General features: G+C 31.8%; 1 protein-coding gene across 2 annotated transcripts in view; it reads right to left on the bottom strand.

The window, feature by feature from the left end:
• The window catches only part of mthl1 (adhesion G-protein coupled receptor methuselah-like 1), a 107,826-nt gene extending 89,229 nt beyond the window's left edge, over nt 1-18,597 (bottom strand). For both annotated transcript variants that reach the window (XM_015318308.2, XM_015318309.2), the window contains exons 1-3: nt 17,806-18,597; nt 16,168-16,440; nt 11,131-11,366 (exon numbers count right to left, since the gene is read on the bottom strand). In XM_015318308.2, the coding sequence (XP_015173794.1) occupies nt 11,131-11,366; nt 16,168-16,440; nt 17,806-18,332 (1,036 nt within the window). In that variant the 5' untranslated portion in view covers nt 18,333-18,597. The remainder of the gene's footprint in view (nt 1-11,130; nt 11,367-16,167; nt 16,441-17,805) is intronic.
• Between the last annotated feature and the right edge of the window lie 4,483 nt (nt 18,598-23,080).

The following is a 23,080-nucleotide window of genomic DNA, read 5'->3' as shown; positions in this document are numbered from 1 at the left end:
AAAAGACAAGGATATACCGTATTCTTTACTCTTCTTCTAATACCCTTTCTCTCTTTTTTCTCTCTTTCTATTTTTACCCGTATTACATCGGATTTTTCCAAGGCGATGAGAAGAAAATAAAAAAAAAACCAAGAAAAAAAAAGTAGAAAAAGAATTTGAGAAGAAAACTGATTGCCCTGTGCTTTTCTACACCAAATCACGAGTTCTAACGTTTATTTATTTTTATTTTCTCTCCCCCCTGTTTCCTCTACCTCCCCCCATCCTTTAACCGTGGAAAAAGGTCTCTTTTCTTCTTTTCTTTTCCTTTTCTAACCTTCGAAGGCAATATTTTCAGATGTTTAACCGTTGTCATGGAATATGTAGGATAAGAGAATTCGTGTATTTTTCTCATTGAAATAAATGTAAATTTTTGATGCAAGTTTTATAAGATTCTACTTTTCATTCTTCTTCATCCTTTTCTTTTTCTTTTATCTATGAAATATAAGCACGATCGGATAGTATATTTCGGAATCCTATTGAACGATGATGATGTGTTCACTTCAGTAACGCAAACGTTACCGAATGTAACGAGCAAATTGTAGATGCTAGGCACGCGTTTGGATTAAATCTACAAAAGTTAGCAATGTTTTATTCAACTCTACTACAACCACTACCACTACTATTACTATTACTACTACTACTGCTACTAGTCGTTATATTTACAGCAAGTTTTAATAGAATTACGTTAGCCCCTATTCAACGAGAAAAAACGCCGAGTTTTTTTTACAGGAAAAATAAAGTTGTAAAATATATATATATAAATCCTAGGTAAAGGTTCAACCACCACACTACAATGTTTTTACACGCTTTTGTAAAACGACCAAAGCTCGAGAATCGGCTTCCTCCTGTGTGTCCATTGATTATCCGCGAGTGGACTATTATTCTAAAATCTTTTTTCTTTTTTCTTTTTTTTTTTATCCAAAGGTGCACCTGCTCCCTGTTATACCACCCATTCGAACCACCACCGAGATAGGAGAAAGGAAGAAAGAAAGAAAGAAAAATTATTCCTACGAAAGAAAAAGTCTACAGATTCTCTCCCCCATTTGTCCTTTCATCCTGAAAGCAGCTACGATTTACAGTCGGTCATGAAAATATTCCAACACTGGTATAGATTTAATATTTATTTTCTAGATTTTAACCTAAATGTACAAATGATTAAAGAAATATACTTTAACATGATAGAACATCAAAACAAAAATATAACAAAAATCTTCATTTATTATACAAAGCGTTTGATATTTTGTTTTTCTTAGAAACATCGTGAATGTAGTGTACGTTCAAAAATAAAATTAGTTAGATTAGGTATAACGAACATCATAAAAAGATATAAAAAATAATAACGGAATCAACTATAGTTTTCAAAGTGGGATGTCCGCGAATTTTAAATGTTCGCAATAGGGGTGAAATTATTAAAACAAAAAATAAAATGAAAATAAAAAAGAACCGCAGACAAGTGTTTCAAAAAATAAACCACAATGCTTTAGAATAAAAAAAATAAAAACGTGGTGTCACTGTGCATCCAAATAAACATGCAAAAAGTGTTGCGTGCATAGAAAATTACAATAATCGAATAACCAACAAAAAAAAACAAAATATCACAATATATTAATGCAATAAACAAAAATAACAGATTTCGGTTAGTTAAAATTAACATTTCTAAAGACAATTAATGAAATTTTATGACGTTATTTTTCCCAATAAAAACAAATTTAACCCCTTATGTAAACATTTATTCGAAAATTGTTTTAAAATATTATAATAATGTAAGTTAATATTAAAAACATAATATTTAATATTATAATAATTAATTATAATAATATAAAAATTACGCATTACTTTGAAATAAACGAAAATGAACTAGTTAAATTTCGTTTCAGTTTCAATGACGTATCAAAACGTCATGTGTGTCTCTGCCAAAACAAATGCATGACGTACTGATACGTCAAATGTAGCCAAAGGGTTAATATTTATAAGTGATGAATTACGAACAGTAGTTCGTACAGAGTACAACGAAATATAAAATATAAATATCAAATTTATACCAATATCGAAAATTTTTTATCGACATTTTTGTTATAATATTACTCCCTTTATTTCTGATCGTTTTCCTAATTTACCAATTCGTTCTATGTTTTATTATTGCTACGACGAACAAAAACAAGGAAGGAAAAACTGAACGAATAATACAAAAAAACAAAAGAAAGAGGGTCGATGGAGAATAAGGGGGAGAATGGGGGAGGAGAGAAGAAGAAGGATATTTTTAATGAACAAAGAGGGAAAGTGGCATCGATCATGTTTATGAGAAAGTTGAATCGTTGTCAGCCTGTCAACAACCATCATTTTGGTCGACTAGTATAGAAACATTGAAGGAGGATGAGAAAGTGAAGTGGAAAGAGAAAAAGGGAAGAAGAAGAAGAAGAAGATGAAGGAAGAGAAGGGGTTTGAGTGTAGCAAAAGGGAAGGGTGGCCCTGGCGCCATGGGACCTTTACACTCGTCTTTCCCTCCCTCCCCCCTCCCTTTTCTCTATCCTTCTTTCTCTACGACGAAACATGTTCCAGTCACGTAACGTTAAATTGATCAATTATTTCTCCAATTGTCGTTCAGAGCCGGCAACGTTTGCAGTACGTATCGGTGTTCTCGTTCGATTACCTGTGCCAGACAATGTCGGGACTATTTTCTACATTTTGGATTTGTTCATCCAAATAGAAAAGTTCACATATATCTATTTGAAATATATGCAAACGAATAAACGAAAAATAATGATAATCGAAATATTGTGTCTTCTTCTTGTGGGAACAACGTTTTATCTAACTTTAATCTTACATCAATCAATTTTTAATTTCTTGTGTAACAATAAGATTAAATTAGTAAAAGCAATATCTGATCAGTATACTCTCCGGATATTTTTAAAAACTTTGTACAATTGTATAAAAGGATCATTTAGGATTATATGTTACATTGTAGGCCGATAAGTAGAGTTTAGAACTCAATCGTTTCTAAAATATAAAAGGATACATTTTTACTAATATTCTTACATATCAGTTATTTCTTTTTTTGTAATTTAAATTTTATTTCTATACATCTTATTTTCAATTTTGTATGGTATATTTTATTAACTTTATTCTTTTTTTTTTATGAAATCGTAAACTATTCTTTTTTCTATCTTTCTAATGTATTTCATCACAATTTTATGAGAAATTAAATGAAAAATAAAATCAATTTTATTTATAGAGTGGTGTCATACATATGCGTTACTTAATTGTATTACTGTGATGCAATTTTATTATCTTAAACGACTCTTATAACTGTATGAAAGTTTTGAAAATATCTAAAATATATGGATCTAACGATGCTTCTATCTGCATTCTGCCCTAATTAAATATAACTCTGATCCATCAAAAATATTACTACTATATGTTAGATAATTTTGTTTTCCAAGAGACACATAATCCTATTAGAAAAAAAAACCCTTGTTATTCCAATACGTCAGACAAGCGTATAAAAGAATCCAAAGGATTTACATGAAGAAAAGAATGAAAAATCCGGTTCTTATTGATTATGTAAAACATATTCCATATGTTTCCAATATTCGAAAGGCACCCTACTTATTCATCCTCGTAATCCTTTCCCCCCGTTAATATAAAAAGTGCATTGGACCAAGACATAAGTTTTTCTTTAACTTTAGTACGAGACACACACACACACTTTTTTTATCATCTAACTATACCTCTCCCTCTCTTTACTTTCTTACTCTCTTGAGCTTTTTTTTTCTTATACTTTAAGACGAACATATATATACACTTCTTAGCATCAATCTGTTACTCTCTTTCTCTCTCTCTCTCATTCTCTCTCTGTTTTTCTCTTTCACAGACACTAAACTCAACACTCTTTGGTTGAATAATATGAACGCTTAGCGATTTCTCGCCGCGGGACACGTTCGTCCCTTTCTCTCGTTTCTGTGGTCTGATGTGTATTTTACTATATACTGTGTTGTGTGTTATATACTGAACTGTGTTGTTGCATTGCAGCAGCCTCCACTCACATCTTGAAGCTTATCCCTCTAGTGTGGTTGGATAGTCGTAAAGCAAAGAGCAAGTAAAAGCAAGTATGTCTGTAAGTTAACATAAGTGTACGCGTATGGAGAACTAGAGAGAAAGCGTACGCTTGTTGAATTTTTACGATAGTTCTCTCTTTCTCTCTTTCTCTCTCTCTCTCTCTTATAACACCCACCTCCTCCTTCTTCTCCTCCTTCTCTTTCTTCTTCTTATTAGTCTTATCCTCTTTCCTACTATTTATAGCAAGACTCCAAGACAAGAAAATATCTGGTTACTTTTCTCTCTTACACACACTCACTTACTTTCTCTCTCTCTCTCTCTCTCTCTCTCACTCTCTCTCTTTCTTTCTTTCTTTTTTTTTCTCTTTCATTTTTTCAATCTTTCTTGAAGATGTACCTTGTGCTAAGTACCACTTTTCAATGACTACGATTATTACAGTCTATGACTAATAACACCAATTGCTATGCAAATCGGTATATTAATTTCATAGTCGAACAAATCTATCGTGGGATTTATCTTCTCAATTATCGTTATTAATGATCGATGATTCGTTCGAAAGTCGAACTAAATGATAGATCGAAGTAAATAAAATGAAAGAGAGAGAGTAGATTTACAAAAATTTTTTTGTTTTTTTTTGTTTTTTTCATAAAATGATCTATGTAAAGACAATTGTGTAGGATAAGTGTGGGTATTACTGCGGTTAATGTTTAAAGTTGAATAATGTAATGAAAGATAATTATTGTTTTTTGTTTAATTTTATTTATTAATCAATATTAAATCGTTTGAAGGTACCGTAAAGATCTTACCACGTTTGAATATATATATATTTTCTTTTTTTCAATTAAAATTATAAATAACAAAATAAATGATATTATATATATGTATAAAGCAGTAATAAATTTTTTAGATTTTTTAAATAATAATAACATTAAAAAACCCACCAAATGTTAAAAAAAGTCAATATCTTTGTTTAAAACGTTTCATGTTATGTGGGGCGTATACGAACCCTGCTGCACTTTCCGTTCAGGCCACTTAAATGCATATTAAAATTTAAATATTTTTTCTAACTTTCTAAATTTTTTTTAATTTTTAAAGTATGGGTCGTATATGCCTTACACGGCCTGAATAGAAAATCTTCAAAAATTGCCGTGACATGGAACATGTTAACTATTAAAAATATGCATTTTTAAGACATCCGCAATAATACATACATTTACCTTAAATTCATTTTATTTAAATCTCATGTCGCAAATAACTGTAAATATTGTTTGATAAATAAAAGCAGATAAAAAGTTAAACAAAAAGAAAAATAAAAAAAAACATTTGCAACTGATCAAATAAACGTAAGCATTGTCCAATCCAACTGATTTGGACACATGATTACAACAATTGTTGGATACAAAAAAAGAAATAAAATTCATATGGAGTTTGAAAACACAAAATCAACTAATAAATAAAAACGTAAACTCGATCGATCCCGTATTTTATGAGAACAAAAATATATTGGTGATACTTCTCCGAATGGTATATACAAAAAAAAAAGAAGAAAAGAAAAAAGACAGAAGCGAATAAGAGAGAAAAAGAGAAAAAGAGAGAGAGAGAGAGAGAGAGAGAGAAAGAGAGATAATAAAAATGCGAAAAATAATCGAACTATCAAACATATTTTGTTTATTTTCTCAAAAATATTACTTCTGGCCACGGTATATCAGATTAATTTCACTAGCTAGTAGCAAGCTAGCTACCCAATACTGCAGAACAGTTTACATGGGGAAGAGGCCAATGGTGTATCTTGATTTACGTCGAGCACGATAGCAGGCCAGCAATGGTATTCGACGATCGACTTTCAAACGAATTCATTTGAGAAAAAAGTGGCCAGACGAGAGATAACTGTTTCCACCAACGAATTCATCTCCCTTGCACATGCACGTTTACAACCACCCACTTCACCACCTTTCTCCCCCCCCCTCCCTACTCCACTCCCTCTTTTATTCTTTTCTTTAAAAAATGTTATTTTTCTTTTGATCGAAACATTCTCGTGTTCAAAAAAAAAAGAAAACATTCTCGTGTTCCCGACAAAAAAAGAAATTGTACTCTTTCGCACACTGTAAAAACGTTACATTTAACGTCAATTCTGATTGGACGTTGAAGTAAAAAGTCATTTACATTGGTTCTAATTGGCATTCATTCTTTAACAAAATCTGTGCTCAAAAATCGCAATAAGTCGATTCCATTCAATATTCTTATTTATATGAATACGTTTGTGTGTGTGTGTGAAACGCAGAGATATTATTAGTTATAAAGGGCTTCGTTGTTAATGACTGGGGTCCAGCTAAGTAAGAAAACTTTGGCGTTACTCCTTATCGAAATTCTTTATTATCGAAACTCGACCGCGATCGATATTCAAAGCTAAACAAAGTATTCCTTTTATAGAGATATAAAAAAATTTTAAAATTATGATATAATTATGATGAAACAGTCAATTAATTTAAATCAAATCGAATAATACACATGTTAAATCTACAAAATCGAGCGTACGTGATTTCTGTCATTAGTTTTTCTACGAAAATCAAAACGAAATTAAAAAAAAAAAAAAAAAAAGGATTGTGTGGCGCCGTGCATGAGATGAACTTTGAACTCGTGGTAATAAATAATTCTACGATAATTAAAATGATTTCATTTCAAAACTGAAAATCATCATTATTCAAAGATTAATTTTGACACGAATTTTTTCAACTTGCTGCATACTAAATATTTTTCAAATTTTATTTTTAACATTGAAATAACGATTCGAAGACAACCATATTACGTGGGAATTTCTTAAAACTCGTCTTTTTTTTTTCTTCTACAGATTTTTACAATTTATCTTCAAGATGGAAATAACGATACAAAAATCATCACGACGACACGTTAACGTTTTCAAAGATGAAACGTTTAATTTTTCTCAGTTATTGTAGCGTTAAAAGTTTGCGGATTTCTAGGATATAGAAAAATCCTTGAAAAGAGAAAGAGAGAGAGAAAAAAAGAAAAAAATAAAGGAAAAAGAAACACCATACAACGATCCAGGTTTAGCTATCGCTAAATCATCGAGGTTATATCCCACAATACCTTCTTTTTTTACAAAATACGTAAAGAAGAAGGAAAAAACAACTCACAAAGCATCCTTTTGTTCGCATTCTTCTTTCATGAAAGAAGAAGAAGAAGAAGTGAAGATGAGTTCGGAAAAACGTTTCGAATAGCCTAGCTGCCGAGAGTTAACATTTTGTGCGCATTATTCAGCGCCTTTGCGTCATTCGAAAGGAAGGGAAGGTCGATTGGAAGAAAACGAGAAGGAAAAAATTGAATTACAAACAAAAAAAAAAGAAAAATATTATAGAAAAGAAAAGTTGAACAAAAATGATTGATATATAACTGAATGAGAGAGAGGAAGGAAAGATTAATACCTTTGGCACTAGAAAAGAATTCGAGTGACTCTTGAAGGTACTCACGATGAGTAAACACACACACACACACATATACACATAGATCGAGAATTGCCTAACAATCAATGGAATCCGATTACAGTTATCATGATTGCGAATAAGTTAGTATGAAATCCTTTTACTCTTTTTTTTTTTTTTTTATTAACCCTCTTTTAACTTCTCATTTTGTCACGATACGTGACTTAAGGTTGCGTGTATATCGTACTTGTAAAAAGTTACACGTTGATACATCTAGATACGCTAAGTTTTCTCGTTCTCGTAATAGGATACCCAACCATTGCATGCTACCTGTCGTTCTAGAAACTACATTTTTTCTTCGAAAAAAATATAGAAGAAGAAGAAAAAGAAGAAGAAGAAGAAGAAGATGAAAAAATGAGGCGAACATAGGAGAAAAACTGCATTTAAATGATCATGCTCGAAAAGACATTTCTTCTTTTCTATGACAAAAAAATTTCTTCGTCAATTTTTACAATACATTACATTGAAATATTGTAAATATTTTCTTTTTCGATTTTATCAATTTATTTAAAGCCCGCATTCTCGTAACTTTTAACAAAAATTTATTCTATCTGGCCACGCTCTTCGATGATAAAAAAAAAAATAAAAATAAAATTAAAAAAAAAAACATATACATAATTCATAAAACTTTCCTATCCAATTTTGTTTTTGCCCTCTGAATAAAAATATGAAAAAAAAAAAAGAAAAAAAAATCCAAATGTTGAATTCTACACATTGTTTTATTACATATTTATTAAATAAATATTTCCTTCCTATCGTTATCGATATATTTGTATTTACACTCTTGATGCATTTGCTCTCCTCCTATTCCTCTACCTCCACCATCACTAACCACCATCACCCTTCTCCAACCCTTTCAAAATATTCTACAAATTTTGTTATCAACAATTTTACAAATATTTCCCTTTTCGATTTAAATGAAATCTCATCGATTTATTTACAACGTTTCTTATACGAATTGGGGGGTACGAGTGTGAGTTTCAGTTCGAGAAGATAAAACAACCGAGTAAAGTGGAAAGAACAAGAAGAAGAAGAAGAAGGAAGAAGAGGAGGAGGAATAGGAAGGGAAGGAGAAAAAGAGGGAGTTTGTGGGTCACTTGAAGGCGCGTTCCACTTTCTCCTTTCTTCGGTTTTTCGTCGGAGGTCCATGACCTCTCGATTGAAGACCAGTCGTCTTCTTGAATCGACCCTGCTTTATTACCTCACAGGAAGTTGTAAACCTGCTTTCATCGGCATATCCATTCAATCAAACGATCTTCGACAAATTACACAAATTACATCGACCCGTGACCAACTTTCGATCGTTATGGTATTACTCTATTACTATCCAACCTTCATCTTTCAATAAATAAACCGAACGATAATCTTAGCTTAAAAGAAGACGTAATAAGAATAAACTTTAGTACAAAATGATCCAAATATTACAAGAAGAAATTATTTTTTTATAATTAAATTTTAACATTCGATACGAATTACTTGCATAATAAATTAAAAAATTAAAAATCAACAAAAATTTATCTCTAATACTTTTCATTAATTCAATTCAAACAAATCCTATGTAATAAAATATCTATAAATGAAAAGAAAAAAAAAGGAAAAATAAACATCGTCTCGCATTTTTTAAAATCACTGGGAGAGATAGTTAATTCGAGTTAATCCTAAAAAATTGTTTGGTTAATCTCTCGTGATCGATAAAAGAAAGAGAGAAAGAGAGATGAGAGAAAAAAAAAAGAAGAAAAAACACGGAAAAAGGAGAGAAAGTAACGTAGCAACCGGATTTAACACGCAACACGGTGGGTGGAAGGAAGGAAGGAGGTGGGGGGGGGGAGTTAAGGGTGTTAGGGTAGAACGTAGGAGTGAAGGGTAGGAATAGGGATGATCAGAATAAAATAAATGATAGAAATTCGAATGAGAGCCTCTGCGGACCATTAGGAAGCCAGAAACACTCGCGAACTATACAAGCGCTAATCGATTTTCGCGATCGGAACGCGGGACCGAGAGAAACGAAGCTTTACGAGGGATTACTACGATTATCCGAATAATTACCTCGGCAGTTTTGGGGATAGCCGAAGAGATAGACAACGAAAGGGAGGGTGTATGGGTGTGGGTGTGGGGGGGAGTTAGGCTTGGGCTTGGAATGGTGGCAAGTTTGGTAGGGTAGGGTTGGGTAGGGGTTGGTTAGTTGTAGGTACGAGAACGAGGGAGGCAAATAAAGCTGGCCTCGGTCGTATAGGCGCCACGACCACCTCCCTCCCTTCCACCAATTCCATCTGTGTATTTAGTTCCACCATTTGTCATTGACCGTATAATCGAGATCAGCTCCCAAAATACCCCCTTCCTCTCCCCTAACGCTTAAATCTAAACATATTCTAAACATATTGTAAATTTTTCCAACGAATTTTAACGATGCAATTTACCTAGGGTTAGGTGTAGGTTAGTTATTTATACTGTGGTTTAATCATTATTAACGTTTAATTTATAAAACTTTACGTTCGATAACAAATATCAAATTTTAACGAAACACCTAACATCGATATTATGCGAAAATTTGAAAATAAATTAAAAATTTTCAAATCGAACAATAAATTCAATACCGACGATTATATATTTATAAACGATTATATGTATATTATATTATATATTATAACCTGAAGCACACACAATCCTAACATGGATATTATGCGAGAAGTTAAAAATAAATTAAAAATTATAAAACGAGGCAATATACGATTATATACATATTCTATTAGACCTATATTACATACTATCCTCTCCCTTTCTCTATATTTTTTACAAGATTAGATAAGATAGTAAAAGAACATACCAATGGAACGCAAACAAGTAACATTACACAACAGTAAAAAAAGAAATAAAGAAAAAAAACAAAACATCATAAAATTCTTTACTTCCCTTATTTTATCTTCTTACAATAAAAGATAAATATTGAGATAAAAATAAAATGAGATAGTAAAAAGTGTTATCTCTATTGACACGTGTGTGTGTGTATGTGTGTGTGTGCATGCGTTAATTATCGATAAGATTAAAGATATAAACGATTGCATCCTTCGTAACGATGTTATCATACCAGTGCAAAGGTAATAGAATATATCAACAAAAGAAAAAAATAAATACGTCATGAAAAATATAAGACAGAAAGATAGAGGGATTAGGATTAAAAGTGCAGGTGTCGAAGTAGGAAAATATTTCAAACTCAACATAAAAATGATAAGAATCTTTTCTTCCAGATGCAATTTTCTTATCAGGGGGAGGGTGAGATAAGGAACGGCTCTTATTCGTAATACATTCAGCTATAAGTTGAAGGAGGAAAACCTTCCTCGACAACTTCCAGGAACCCTTTGATGCTTATCGCTTTCCAAGATTGTTCAGAAGGGGGGTGACACGGTCGAAGGAACACGGCGCACGCCATAACACACCATGGTTGGGTGTTCGTTCGTTAGAGGGGGGTGAGCAAGAAAGAGAGGACATATATAAGGTAGAAAAAGGAAGTTAAAAAGGGTAATAAAAGAGAATGACTCACCAAGTGTCTTGCAGCTTGCGCCGCGTAGGGAATCGCCTGCTAGTTGAATGATAGCCATGAGAAGATCGCCAAGCATCAAGCAAGCGACATGATGAGTCTGGCATCGCCAGTGCAAAACGTGATGAGACGCTGGTAACAGCCAACCAGCAGCCAGGGTTGCTGCCAAGAACACTGCACTGATGATAAAGCCCATGGGATAGAGCGTGAACCTGATGTCTGTTGCTTGCACGTGTGGCCTGAAAACAATGCACACGCATATATTTCTCTATATATACTATACACATACATTCGATTAGGTAAAACCTAACCACCAACCCTCGACACCCTTTTCAAATTATACATCATTCAATCATTCGTATAAATAATATTACATTAAAAAAAATATACAATTGATTAGAGTGTTAAGTTTAGATGAGTTTAACTTAACGTTTGGTAATAAAGAAAAAAAAAAATAATTTCATTCTCAAATTTTTGCCTTAACCGAAGACAAATTATCCCGACTACTTTCTTCGTTGAGCTTTTTCTAACGCGGCTCCTAGTTTAATTAAACTCGAAGTAACTTTATCTCTCGGTATCAGCGACCGATCGATTGGCCGCGTGCCAGTATGGCATGCCAGCGAGTTATTCCATCGATCTTTTATGCTGAGGGATCGCTTTCTCTCTCACTCATTCCCTCCTATACACATACATGTGCACGTAGGTACATACGTACGTACGTACGTTCACTCTTTATCCATCTATCTCTTTTGCACGCTCGCAAGTTCCTCATTCCATCGAAACGTATACGAATAATGCACCGTAATACTTCATCGCGTTTCGTCCAAACGCATGCCTGATTAAATTTCGCCCTTCGCCCTTTGCCCTTTTGCCCTCTTTCTCTTCCTCCTCCTTCTCCTCCTATCATTCTCCCCACCATTCCTATCTATGATTCTTCATGGTAAATTCTCATTCCCTTCGAAAAAGAAATCAAAAAGTAATACAACCTTTTAGACTGGGCTCGTTTTCCTGACTTCGAATTATCGATACAAATATTTACCAATGATATTACCAAATTTTTTAATCATAAGTAAATTTGAAAAAAGAAATATGTACGTTTATTTAAGAGATTTAAATTGAAATAATTATATTTAGAAATGTAAAAAAGAAGTACTGAATAAATTCTTTTAGAAAAATAAAATTACTCGTTCGAATGAATCATTCTCCAAGTACGAATGTCATCATTCGAACGTCTTCTCGCATAGCGAAAGACAAATATTTTTCTATAATATTTTATATAATATGATTATTATGAAGTTATGTATATATATACAGGGTGTTCAAAAAAACCATTAAATATTTATATTGTATATAGAATACATTGTACTGATGCGAGTAATAAAGTTTTAATAGACAAAAGTTAATCTTTTTCTGAGATATAAACATTTTTAATTGTTATTATCATAAATGCCTTACTATTGAATTTTTTAACTTTAAAGAAAATTCATTTGTCCATTTTTCATTTCCACACACGCTTGACATCGTCTTTTTATCAAATCGGGAATTCTATTGAAAATTCCACATTTCTGTCGAATTGTTTGACAAAGATGGTGGATAATGCGCTGACATTTTAACGATATTTTGTAACTGTGTAATATCTACAACCGCCGATCCACAACTGACTAATTCTCAATGAAATCTACTTTCGATACTAGAACAAGAACATTTACAACGCGGTTTAAAAACACTATAATTAACATTGCATGCAATAGAAGCAAGTAAATCAATTATGATACTAGCAAACAAAAATATTTATATCTCAGAAACGGTTGACTTTTCGGATCTATGTTAACTAAAGCTTTTCATTGTTAGTACAGTAAAGTCCTATATATCATATAAATATTAGTTTTTATATATATATATATATAATTAAATAATATTATATAAATAATAATATATATACACATAACTTCTACGTCAGAAAATAATATCTATGATTAATTAAGAAATAAATTAATTTTTATATATATACATATTAACAATTTCGAAGAAAATAATATTGAAATTAATGTAAAAGAACAGGCAGAGAAAAAAGACATAAGCAGACAGTTACACAGGATATACGTACACAGATGTACACACGCACACACACACATCAACAAAAAGAGAAAGTTAGGAAAGAGGTTGTTGAGAGAAGAGAAAACGTTTTGAAAAGATTCTTCGATAATTCGGCCATAAAAACGTGTCGGAGAACGTAGCATAGAAGAAGAGTCTTTAAATTTCCATTTATTATCTGGAAAAGGACGATATAGGTATCTGAAGCGATAAAGAAAAAAAAGGGGGGAAAAAAAGGTAAATGTAAAGCAGGGGCGGAACTACAATACCGTAAGACTCCGTCGTCACGAGGGGCGGGACGGAGGACCGATAAGTTATGCATTTTATTATTTTCTTAATTTTAATCAAATCGTCCCTAATTTAAATTAGATTAAAAGCACACTGAAAAAAAAAAGAAAAAAAATGTTTATTGAATTTGCAAAAATTCTTTCTAAAAAGAATTTACAAGAGAATTTGTATCTTATAAAAATTGTTTATTTTAAAACATTAAATATCAATATAAATATATATATATATATTCTTTATACAATATAATATAACTTGTTTTTGTTTAGTCTGTTATAAATTTTCTTTCTTTATACAATATAAATTTTTTTATAATATAAGATTTGTTACGATTCCCTATCCCTAAAAAGCATAAAATATAATCTGAATTTTATAAAAATATTGACAAAGAAAATTATTTATTTTAAAACATTAAATATCAATATACTAATATAAGATCCTAAAAGTATATTTTACAGGATGGTCGAAATTTGTATTTCCTTTATTGATGTAAAAAGAAATGTAAAGAAAAAAAAAAGAAAAAAAGAGAAGAAAGAAATATAGAAAGAAAGAAAGTCTGGACCACGGAATTTCCAACATGGGAATAATATTTATGCGGATTGGAGGTTTCGCGTTACTTCAGAATGACGGTGTGCTGCAAGCACAGCATCTGCGTTTCGCGATCGCAAATAAGGGTATAACGTATGCATGCTTTTTCAAAGAGACTACTCGTTCAAAGGGGAAACGGAAATCGATCGATAATCGAACCTCTTCACGTACATATCAACGAGGTATTTCCACTCTCTTTATCTCTTTCTCTCTATCTTTTCCAACTATTCGATGGTAGTAAACAAAATGAGCACATATACTCGCCATATATATCATTTTCTCAAGTTACTCTCGTTTATCACCTTTTTACCTCAATTAAAACGTACCGATATATGTTTAATTAATTGCTATGAATGCGTTCGAAAAATTCATTGACTTTGATCAACTATTTGTTTTTCCCCGTTTCATTTTCTCTTCTTTCTTTCTCTTCTTTTTTTCTTTCTTTTCTTTTTTAAATGTTATTTTAAAATATAATAAATAAATTATCACACCAAAAAGGAATAAATAGAAACTAATTACGTCGACTACACTTTTAAAACTTTGTGGTTTGTACGATTATCTCATTCACTCCGGTTACACATCCTTTCTAGTTACGTTATTTTTTTTTTCTTTTCTATTCTCTTGAAGGAAAAAATCTAAAGTTCGCACGTTCCAAATGATAATACAATATTTTACGCGGAAATGTTACGGTTGTTGATAAAAATCTTAAAAGAAAGAGAAAGAGAGGAAAAGAGATTGTCTGTAATTAATATTATTGTATATTGGAGAACACGATACGACCGATCGAATTCACGTTTTATAATCAATCATTCGATATAGAAATGTGCTTTGGAAAGTATATAAATAAAATTTTACGGGAGATTAATAAATTGAATAAAAAGAAAAAAATATATCCACGATCGCCAACAATTCTTTGCAATTAAGCCAACAGTATTTTCAATGAAACGATGTTTCGTGTATTTTTGCATGACGCGTTGTGTCTGAATAAATAACGGAATGAAAAAAAATATCTTTTCTTTCTCTCTCTCTCTTTCTCTTACAAAACTTTGTAAAACAGTTAGTGGAGATTTAGTCATGCAACGTTTCACTCTTCGTTTAGTTCGTTCATTTCGTTCGTGTTTAGTTTCGAAGATGTTTCATGCATCATCAAAAACTATGTCAAATTCTATAATTTTCTATTTTAATCAATAATCGGTATGGTGAATTTTACTAACATCACCATGGATAGATTTAGAACGTTATAGTTATTTAAAAAATATATATATATAAAAAAATATATTAATACTCTTAAAAGTTTTTTAGAATATCATCTTCTAGATATTCTATATTTCTAGAATTATATACATGGGGCCTCCATTCCATGCCAAATATATCTACCGAATGAATTTGCATCTGCGATTCCACTAAAAATTTTATATGTTGTTGAGTTCGACAAAAAACGTAATGAATTTTTTTTTTCAAATTTTTACGACCGCTCTGTTTTGAAAGATGAATTTGTTTCGAAATTTGACGTATTTCTATTTTTTTCTTTTTAATATATAATACATTATTTAAAATTTTCAACGGAATCGTAGATGCAAATTCATTTGGCAGATAAATTTGGCATAGAATATCCTATACGTAGAAAATTTATTTTGTTATATTTACAATTTGAATTTAAAATAAAAATAGTAATAGAAACATGGTACAAAAGCCTAAAAGATCTATGGTGTCGATGTAAGGTTATAATATTCATGAAGAAAGATGACTGACTATTCAGTTATAGAAAAAGAGAAGATTGCCTTAAGCCTAGTGAGTAGAAATTCTACATTTCTTTCTAACAGGCAAACAAGATTACTCAACTGTTTGGTATTTTACGAGGAATAGTTGAATCTCTTCGTATTGTCTAAAAAAAGAGTTATAAAAATAAAAACCCATTGAAAAAAAAATAAATAAAAAATAATAAAAAAGGAGAAATGGAGAAAGAGAGAAAGAAAGGTGAAAAAAAATAATAATAAAAAAGGAGAAATGGAGAAAGAGAGAAAGAAAGGTGAAAAAAAAGATAAAAGTAAGGAAGAAGCTAAGCACTCTCACCTTTGAGGTGCGTGTTCGGAACAGGCAAAGACCTTGACCGCCTGGTTGAGTTCCTTGATCTTCTCAACGCAAAACTGGCCGCTCGGTAAAATAACACCGTCAACTTTCATGCTACCGTCAGGCTGCAATACGGCATCTTTTACATCAGCCAAGATCGTGTATTTGTCTCCTCGAGGACAAGCCGGAAATCCTGATATTATATCCACCATTCCTGATGACTCTCCCAATAACGGTGCCGTGTCTTCCGACTCGTTTATAAAGCTGCATGATTCTCTATAAAAATAACAATAGATATATATTAATCATAATATATTAATCAAACCTAGGTTATTTAAAAATTTATATAAGTGTTATGCGGTTAATGGAATTTGTTTTAATTCGATAGAAGTTATTGTATTTAAAAAAATTTGTTTACATTCGAGTTTAGAAATGTTATAAAAAGAAAATGTTGCCCTTATACAAACAATAAAAAATAGAAAAAAGTAAACGGTATTTCATAGTAGAAATACACTTCGAATCTAATTGCAAGTATAATGAGCTTTAATTACTTTCACAACTTCCGTACGTTAGAAATGTTTTTCTCTAAAACCAACAAACCTTTTTCGATAGAATTCGAATTGTGGGAACGTTACGATTTCGTAAACGTAATAACAACGTGTGCGTTACGAAAATAGATATCGAAATGTATCTTGATAATAATCAAAGTAAAAAAAATATCGAAGAAGGAGAAGAGAAAAAAATGAGAGGGGAGAAATTATTTACATTCCTTTTCTCCGTCAAGTTTTACTTTAAAGACGTTCTATAAGAACAGAACAAAAGAAATGTAAACAATGTGCTCGTGAAGGTGTTACAATGTGGAACACGTAGCTTGACACGAGAAAGAAAATAATAATTATTTACTGTCTTTCGAAATATCTAAGCAAAGAAAATAATACGAATCGACGAAAAACAGAATAAACTGTGAAAATATAAATGTTGCTTAGGTCTTTTACAAGCGATCTGCTTCGTTTGATAAAAGTGAATATAAACATTGAAATTTACCTTATAGATGGATGTAATTTATCTTATATATATATATATTATTTAAATATAATATTAGCTCAATTTTCGTTTAACCTCAAAATATTTTTTTCTAATTTTTTTTTTTTTCAAATCATATTCATATATCAGGGGCGAAACTACGAGATCCTGCAACGCGGCGGGTGGGGCAAAATTTTTACATTTATAATTTTGTTATTTTATTTAAATTATCCTTAATTTAAATTAGATTACAAAAACAAACGTTTATTTAATTTATAGAATTCCCTTTTCTAAAAAAGCATTAAAAAAAAATAATCTCACAATCAATCTTATAAAAATATCGAAAGAAAAATTGTACATTTAAAAACATTCAATACCAATGTTAATATTGTTTATATAATATAATATAAGGGTAGGGGCCCAAACATATGTAGTTCCGCCACTGCTATATACATATATACTCTCTCTCTCTCTCTCTCTCTCTCTCTATATATATATATATATATATATATATATATTTTTTTTTTTTTTTTCAAGCATTATCGGCTATAAAAAATTGGAAATAAATGTATAATTAAAAATAAAATATAAAGAAAGATATACGAAAGTAATACGAACTTTTCCTCATGAAAAACTGCAGATTTTCCACAACAGCGTCTAATCTTTGGTTTCATGGTAGCAGCTGCATGATTACCTTCTGGAGTTTTTTTAACGCAAACCAGGATAGCATTTGGATCGGCACAATAATCGGAAGGTGCGATCGGTTCTTCGACATTTCCATCGACAATGGCAAAGCCATCTTCGAGATAAATAAAAGGTAGAGAGGGTCTCGAAACTATACTAGTCAAAATAGAATCTTCTCGACATTCGGGTCTCCTACCCTCCAAGACATTCCAGCCGTCTAACGGCTTGTTAAACTGTTTTCGTAAGGACGGCGAATAGATGTTGGGTTTCCAATCTGTCGTACTTTTCTCACAATCGTTGCTAACCTTATTAATGCCATTCTCAACCGTTACTTTTAATTCCTGACCGTGTGGACAACACTTCAATATCGGGATACGTGTAACGGTCGCATCGTTCGGTTCGCAAAATATCGACGAAAATGTTATTACAAATAAAAACAAATAATTATTAATTTTATTCATATTGTAATTAATTTTTTATTCGCTTATTCGTACAATTAACCCTTTGGTAAAGTCACAGAAAAAAAAGCGCGGGAAGTGAAAATCAAGCAAAATAATTCATATTTCACTAATACACTATTATCCCGTGCCAACGATTTATCTTTAAATGTAGCGTTATTAGATAATATCAGTCTTATTTTAAAGACAAATAGTACGTTAAACCAATGTAAACAATGTACGAGATTATCGAATTCCTTTCCGAAGGAAAAAAACACACCCTACACGTTGGAAGGTTACGCAGTCACTGAAGCTGGTAAACCATGCGACTCGGCAGCGTGTTCGATAGCTGCGCGCGCATCCCCCACTACTCTCGTCCTTATTCGTGAGCGCCTTCCCACTATTTCTCTCTCTTTTATTCTCCCTCTTTCTCTCTTTCTCTAATACACCTCTCACCTACCACACCTTCGACCTTCGACCTTCGCATTCGTTTCCCTCTCCCCCTCTCCTTACCAATCTCCCTCCACTCTTCTTCATACCTTTCTTAAGTACTTCAACACCCTAGGTCCAGGACAAGTTTCCTTTTTCTACCGGAAATGCAACGGTATCATGCGTGCATATTACATACTTTCTCTACACCTTGCACACTCTTATGTTTCCCCATGGGATTTAATTTATTTGGCTTTTTACATTCCAGGAAATATGTTATAACAAATTTTTTTATTTTATAATAAATCTTTTAATTACGGTGTTTATTAATTATTTCTCAACAATATTTGATCAATATATTTGTTTATATTTGAATTTAACTTATGGTTATGGATTTAAATTACATATAACATTTATACACTGTTAGGTGTATTTGATTTCACTTTTCGTAGGAAATTAGATACTTCAATATGTTTAACAATTATGATACTGATTAAAATTAAGTAGTATTTAGTAAATATTGGAAATTATTAAATAAGTTTGATGTTCTCAATTAAATTTTTAATGTCAGGAAAATTTAGTTATTATTTTGAATAATTGACAATATTAATTATGAATAATCATAAATTATAAACAAAACTAGTAAAATTAATTTACAATGACAAATGAAATATAGCAACGTCGAAACATCATTTGTTATTTAATATTATTAATCAATAATTTCAACATCAAAGGATAAATTCAATACAAATTTATAATAATATGCATATGTAATACATGTAATTACAAAGATGATTAATCCGTCTTTCGAGAATCTCATTCGACGTGAACGGAAGAACGCGTGACTAAGCAGAGATCCTGAAAGAAAATTCTTTGAAGTAAATTCAGTCTTGCGAGAAAGAACCTCGTCAAAATATACATTTATGGCCTTGGATCGACCATCCGGTTATATTATTGATAAAAGAAACATTCTTATTAACAGAGTTAAATTAATAAACAATTCGCCAATTTGCTATAAGAATAATTAAATTTTCTAACGTGAACTTCCTTGAAATCGATCACCCAGTTATTGATTTAATAGAACGATCTAATCATCATTTCTACTAAACGTCCAATAAAACAAATTTCAAGGTAAAAAGAGAGAGAGAGATAGTTAAAAGGAGTAAACAACACGATTCGTTTGCGAATGAGAGTGGAGAATATTTTGCGAAGCTTTTTCAAAATAGCATCCACCAACGCTTAATATTCGCTTACAAAACGTTTCCGTTCTCTCTCTCTCTCTCTCTCTCTCTCTCTCTCTCTCTCTCTCTCGTACGTGTTTCTTTTTTTGTTTTAATATTTTTGTTTCCATAAAAAAAAAAAAGAAATTTTCAAACGACTCTGTAACGTTTCTATGTGGGTGTAAAACTCTTCAGAATAGCTTGTTTTTTTCTGTTTTATATATTTTATATTTTATATTTTAGAACGTATATGCAGAAACGAAAGAAACTTCAGGAAAAAGCCTATATGTATCTCTAACGTAATCGTTTTATTCTCTCTCTCTCTTTCTCCATTAACTTTTGAAAAAAATAATAAAACAAGGATTAAATTTTGAATCAGTCGTTTTGTTAAATCACCATATTACGATAATGGATAATAGTTAAGAGAAAGTAACTTCTATCTCTTTCGACAAAGTGTTCGCTGACTCGAAAACATCGTTTTTCTAACTCGAGCGGAAACCGCTTGGAAAGTTTGGCGAGTGTGTAAGGGTACCAGGACTATACCAATTAAGCTTCCTCGTCGTTTTGCAACCGACGCAAATTGGAGATTTATGACTGGACAATGTATTGCAAGGCCCTACAGAGAGTCCCTTTTCATGGTATTTTACGTGAACAAAGGAGAGTCCTCTCGGATGATTAAAATCTATGCTCGTCGCGACACTCTTTTTCAAAATAACTTTTACGAATATCCTACGAAGACCCTAGGATAGATAAATCAGTATTCCTGAAAAAGAAATAAACAGAAAAAAAATAATGTCTGGAAAAACATAGATATTCGTTGTTAAAAAATATTTTGTTACTAATGTCCAAAGTTCTAACTTTGATAATAATTGGAAAGATAAAACAAGGGTGAGAGTAGTCGATAGAGCTAACCATAAATCACGAAACTCATGCGTGTACTCGCATACGCATCTCGCGAACGTACGTTTGTTAATAGGTTTGCACGTGCATGTCCCTAACGTAATGCCGATTTTATCTACCCTCCTCGCAGGCCACGCAGGATTCATCGGACAAAGGATAAAGACCAGACAGTTTGATCCGCGTTGATCGAAAATACGAAATAAAATTTCATAATCGATCGAATTACTAGATACGTAATCCTTCTTTTTGTGTTACAACATAATGATCTTTTAAATCAAAAATATATTAAATCTTTTATAGTTTTGAAAATGATTAGAACAAAAAAATTACAATTCGAAATTCAATTTAAAAAAAGATCAGTATAAATTGAGAATAATAAATTTATATCGATCGATAAATCAAATTTACCCAACCACCAGTACCACCCTCTCCTACCCCTTTTTTTATGTATTTTAAACCGAAAACTTTTTTGCACAGATACATCAAATATATCAACAAGGGAAGGAAAAATATTAGAAGAACGACGTGAGAAAATGATAGGACAGACGATAAGAACTTTCTCGATTCCTACGTGATCCCATAAAAATCGTTCCTCCTGCTTATCTTCGAACAGGAATATACCACGAAGCTAATCTCAAAGATCCATAAATATATGATGTCCCATTTTCAATGGGTTGAAAGAAAAAAAGAAAAGAAAGGAATAAAATAGAACTAGAGAATCGATGAAAACGGAAGAAGAAGTGTTGGAATTATTGGAGGAAATGAACACGAGCTTGTTGAAAGTATAACTCAAGTAAGATCTAAAACTTTGTTAAAGGATAATACTTATATGAGTTCACCTCGAAAAACCGCCGTCGTGCAATACTTTGCAAAATCGCAACAATGTCGTCATCGTCGTCGTCTTATCGAACACTCATATCCATATTATGCATTCTGTCGCGTGCAGTTAAACGCATCTAAGCGAACGTGTGCAATGTGCTTTGCCTGCTACCACCATCGAGCCTCTCATCTCTCTTTCTTCCCTTTTTCGTTTTTCCTTCTTTTACTCGGGAACCTTTTGTTACAGCAATTTGCCTTATCTTTAACCCGTCATTTTCGAAATCTTCGTGTTTTCCCTACAAGAAAGAGAAAAAAAACTGAAATCACAACAACGTTCTAGACACGCGTGCCGAAAGATAATTCTATCGAATTTTTTTTTACCTAAATATCGATAAGGCGTATCGTTCGAGTATCTCTCCAAATTTTTATTAGATCCAAACTCATCCAAAATTTAAACCAAATATTTTTCTATCTTTCAACATTTTTGATAATATTGAATTTAAAAAAATAAAAATATTAATGACTATAAATAAAAGTAACTTACTCTACGATAATCTAAATTCCAAATGATCGAGATTGATTTCTTATCAATTAAATTCTTTTGTAATTTGAGACCCTTTTTCTCGATTAATCGACGATTTAATCGTCAATTGTCTTCGTCACGCAAGCGAGCTTTAAATAGCAATATTTCCGATTATATTATAATAGAAATTTCATCAACGCCACAGAGATGATTGATCATTAACTCTATGGTGGTTGACGCTGTGATTGGAATGGTGTTAACGATCCGGTCGTGTAAGTAATTATCCAACATTCGATCATCAATAATAACGCTATAATAAAATATCATTATTTTTTTTGTTTATTTGAAACACCAATAAATTTGTCATTCATATTCATATAAAAATTATATTAAAAAATACAAAATACATAACATGATATATCTTTAATAACGAGCATAAAAAGAAATCCTAATATACTCCATTGAACTTTTATTTCCGTTATTAGTCATGTCTTCAAAAGGAGAGATGGAAAAAGTATGCATTGGATGAGAATAAGCTTCCTCCCTCTCTCTCTCTCTCTCTTTCTCTTTGTAAACTCAATTTTCAAACTCGCGTTGGATAAGGGCAGGCCTTCTCTCGAAGCACTACCACCAGCACTACCCTCGTCACTTTGATATCGATGAGGGTAATTTACGCGAACATTGTTGGTGAAGAAGATTGATGCGTTGGGTGCGTGCGAGAGGACAGAGAGAGGGTGGCTACTAGTGGGAGAACTCTCTGTCTCTGTTGTGATGAATTGCATTTCGACACCCTCTCTCCCTGACACCTCCACCCCCCACCCCCCATACCTCCACCTCTACTTCCACCTCACCCACTTCTCCAAGTACTGGACGATTGTCCT

The sequence above is a fragment of the Polistes dominula genome, unplaced genomic scaffold, assembly GCF_049000335.1.
Source record: "Polistes dominula isolate Pdom_NZ unplaced genomic scaffold, Pdom_raw_medaka contig_49, whole genome shotgun sequence".
In the NCBI taxonomy this organism is placed as follows: Eukaryota; Metazoa; Arthropoda; class Insecta; order Hymenoptera; family Vespidae; genus Polistes; species Polistes dominula.
Note: the sequence above shows the minus strand (reverse complement) of the source record. Positions and strands in the feature narration are given on the sequence as shown.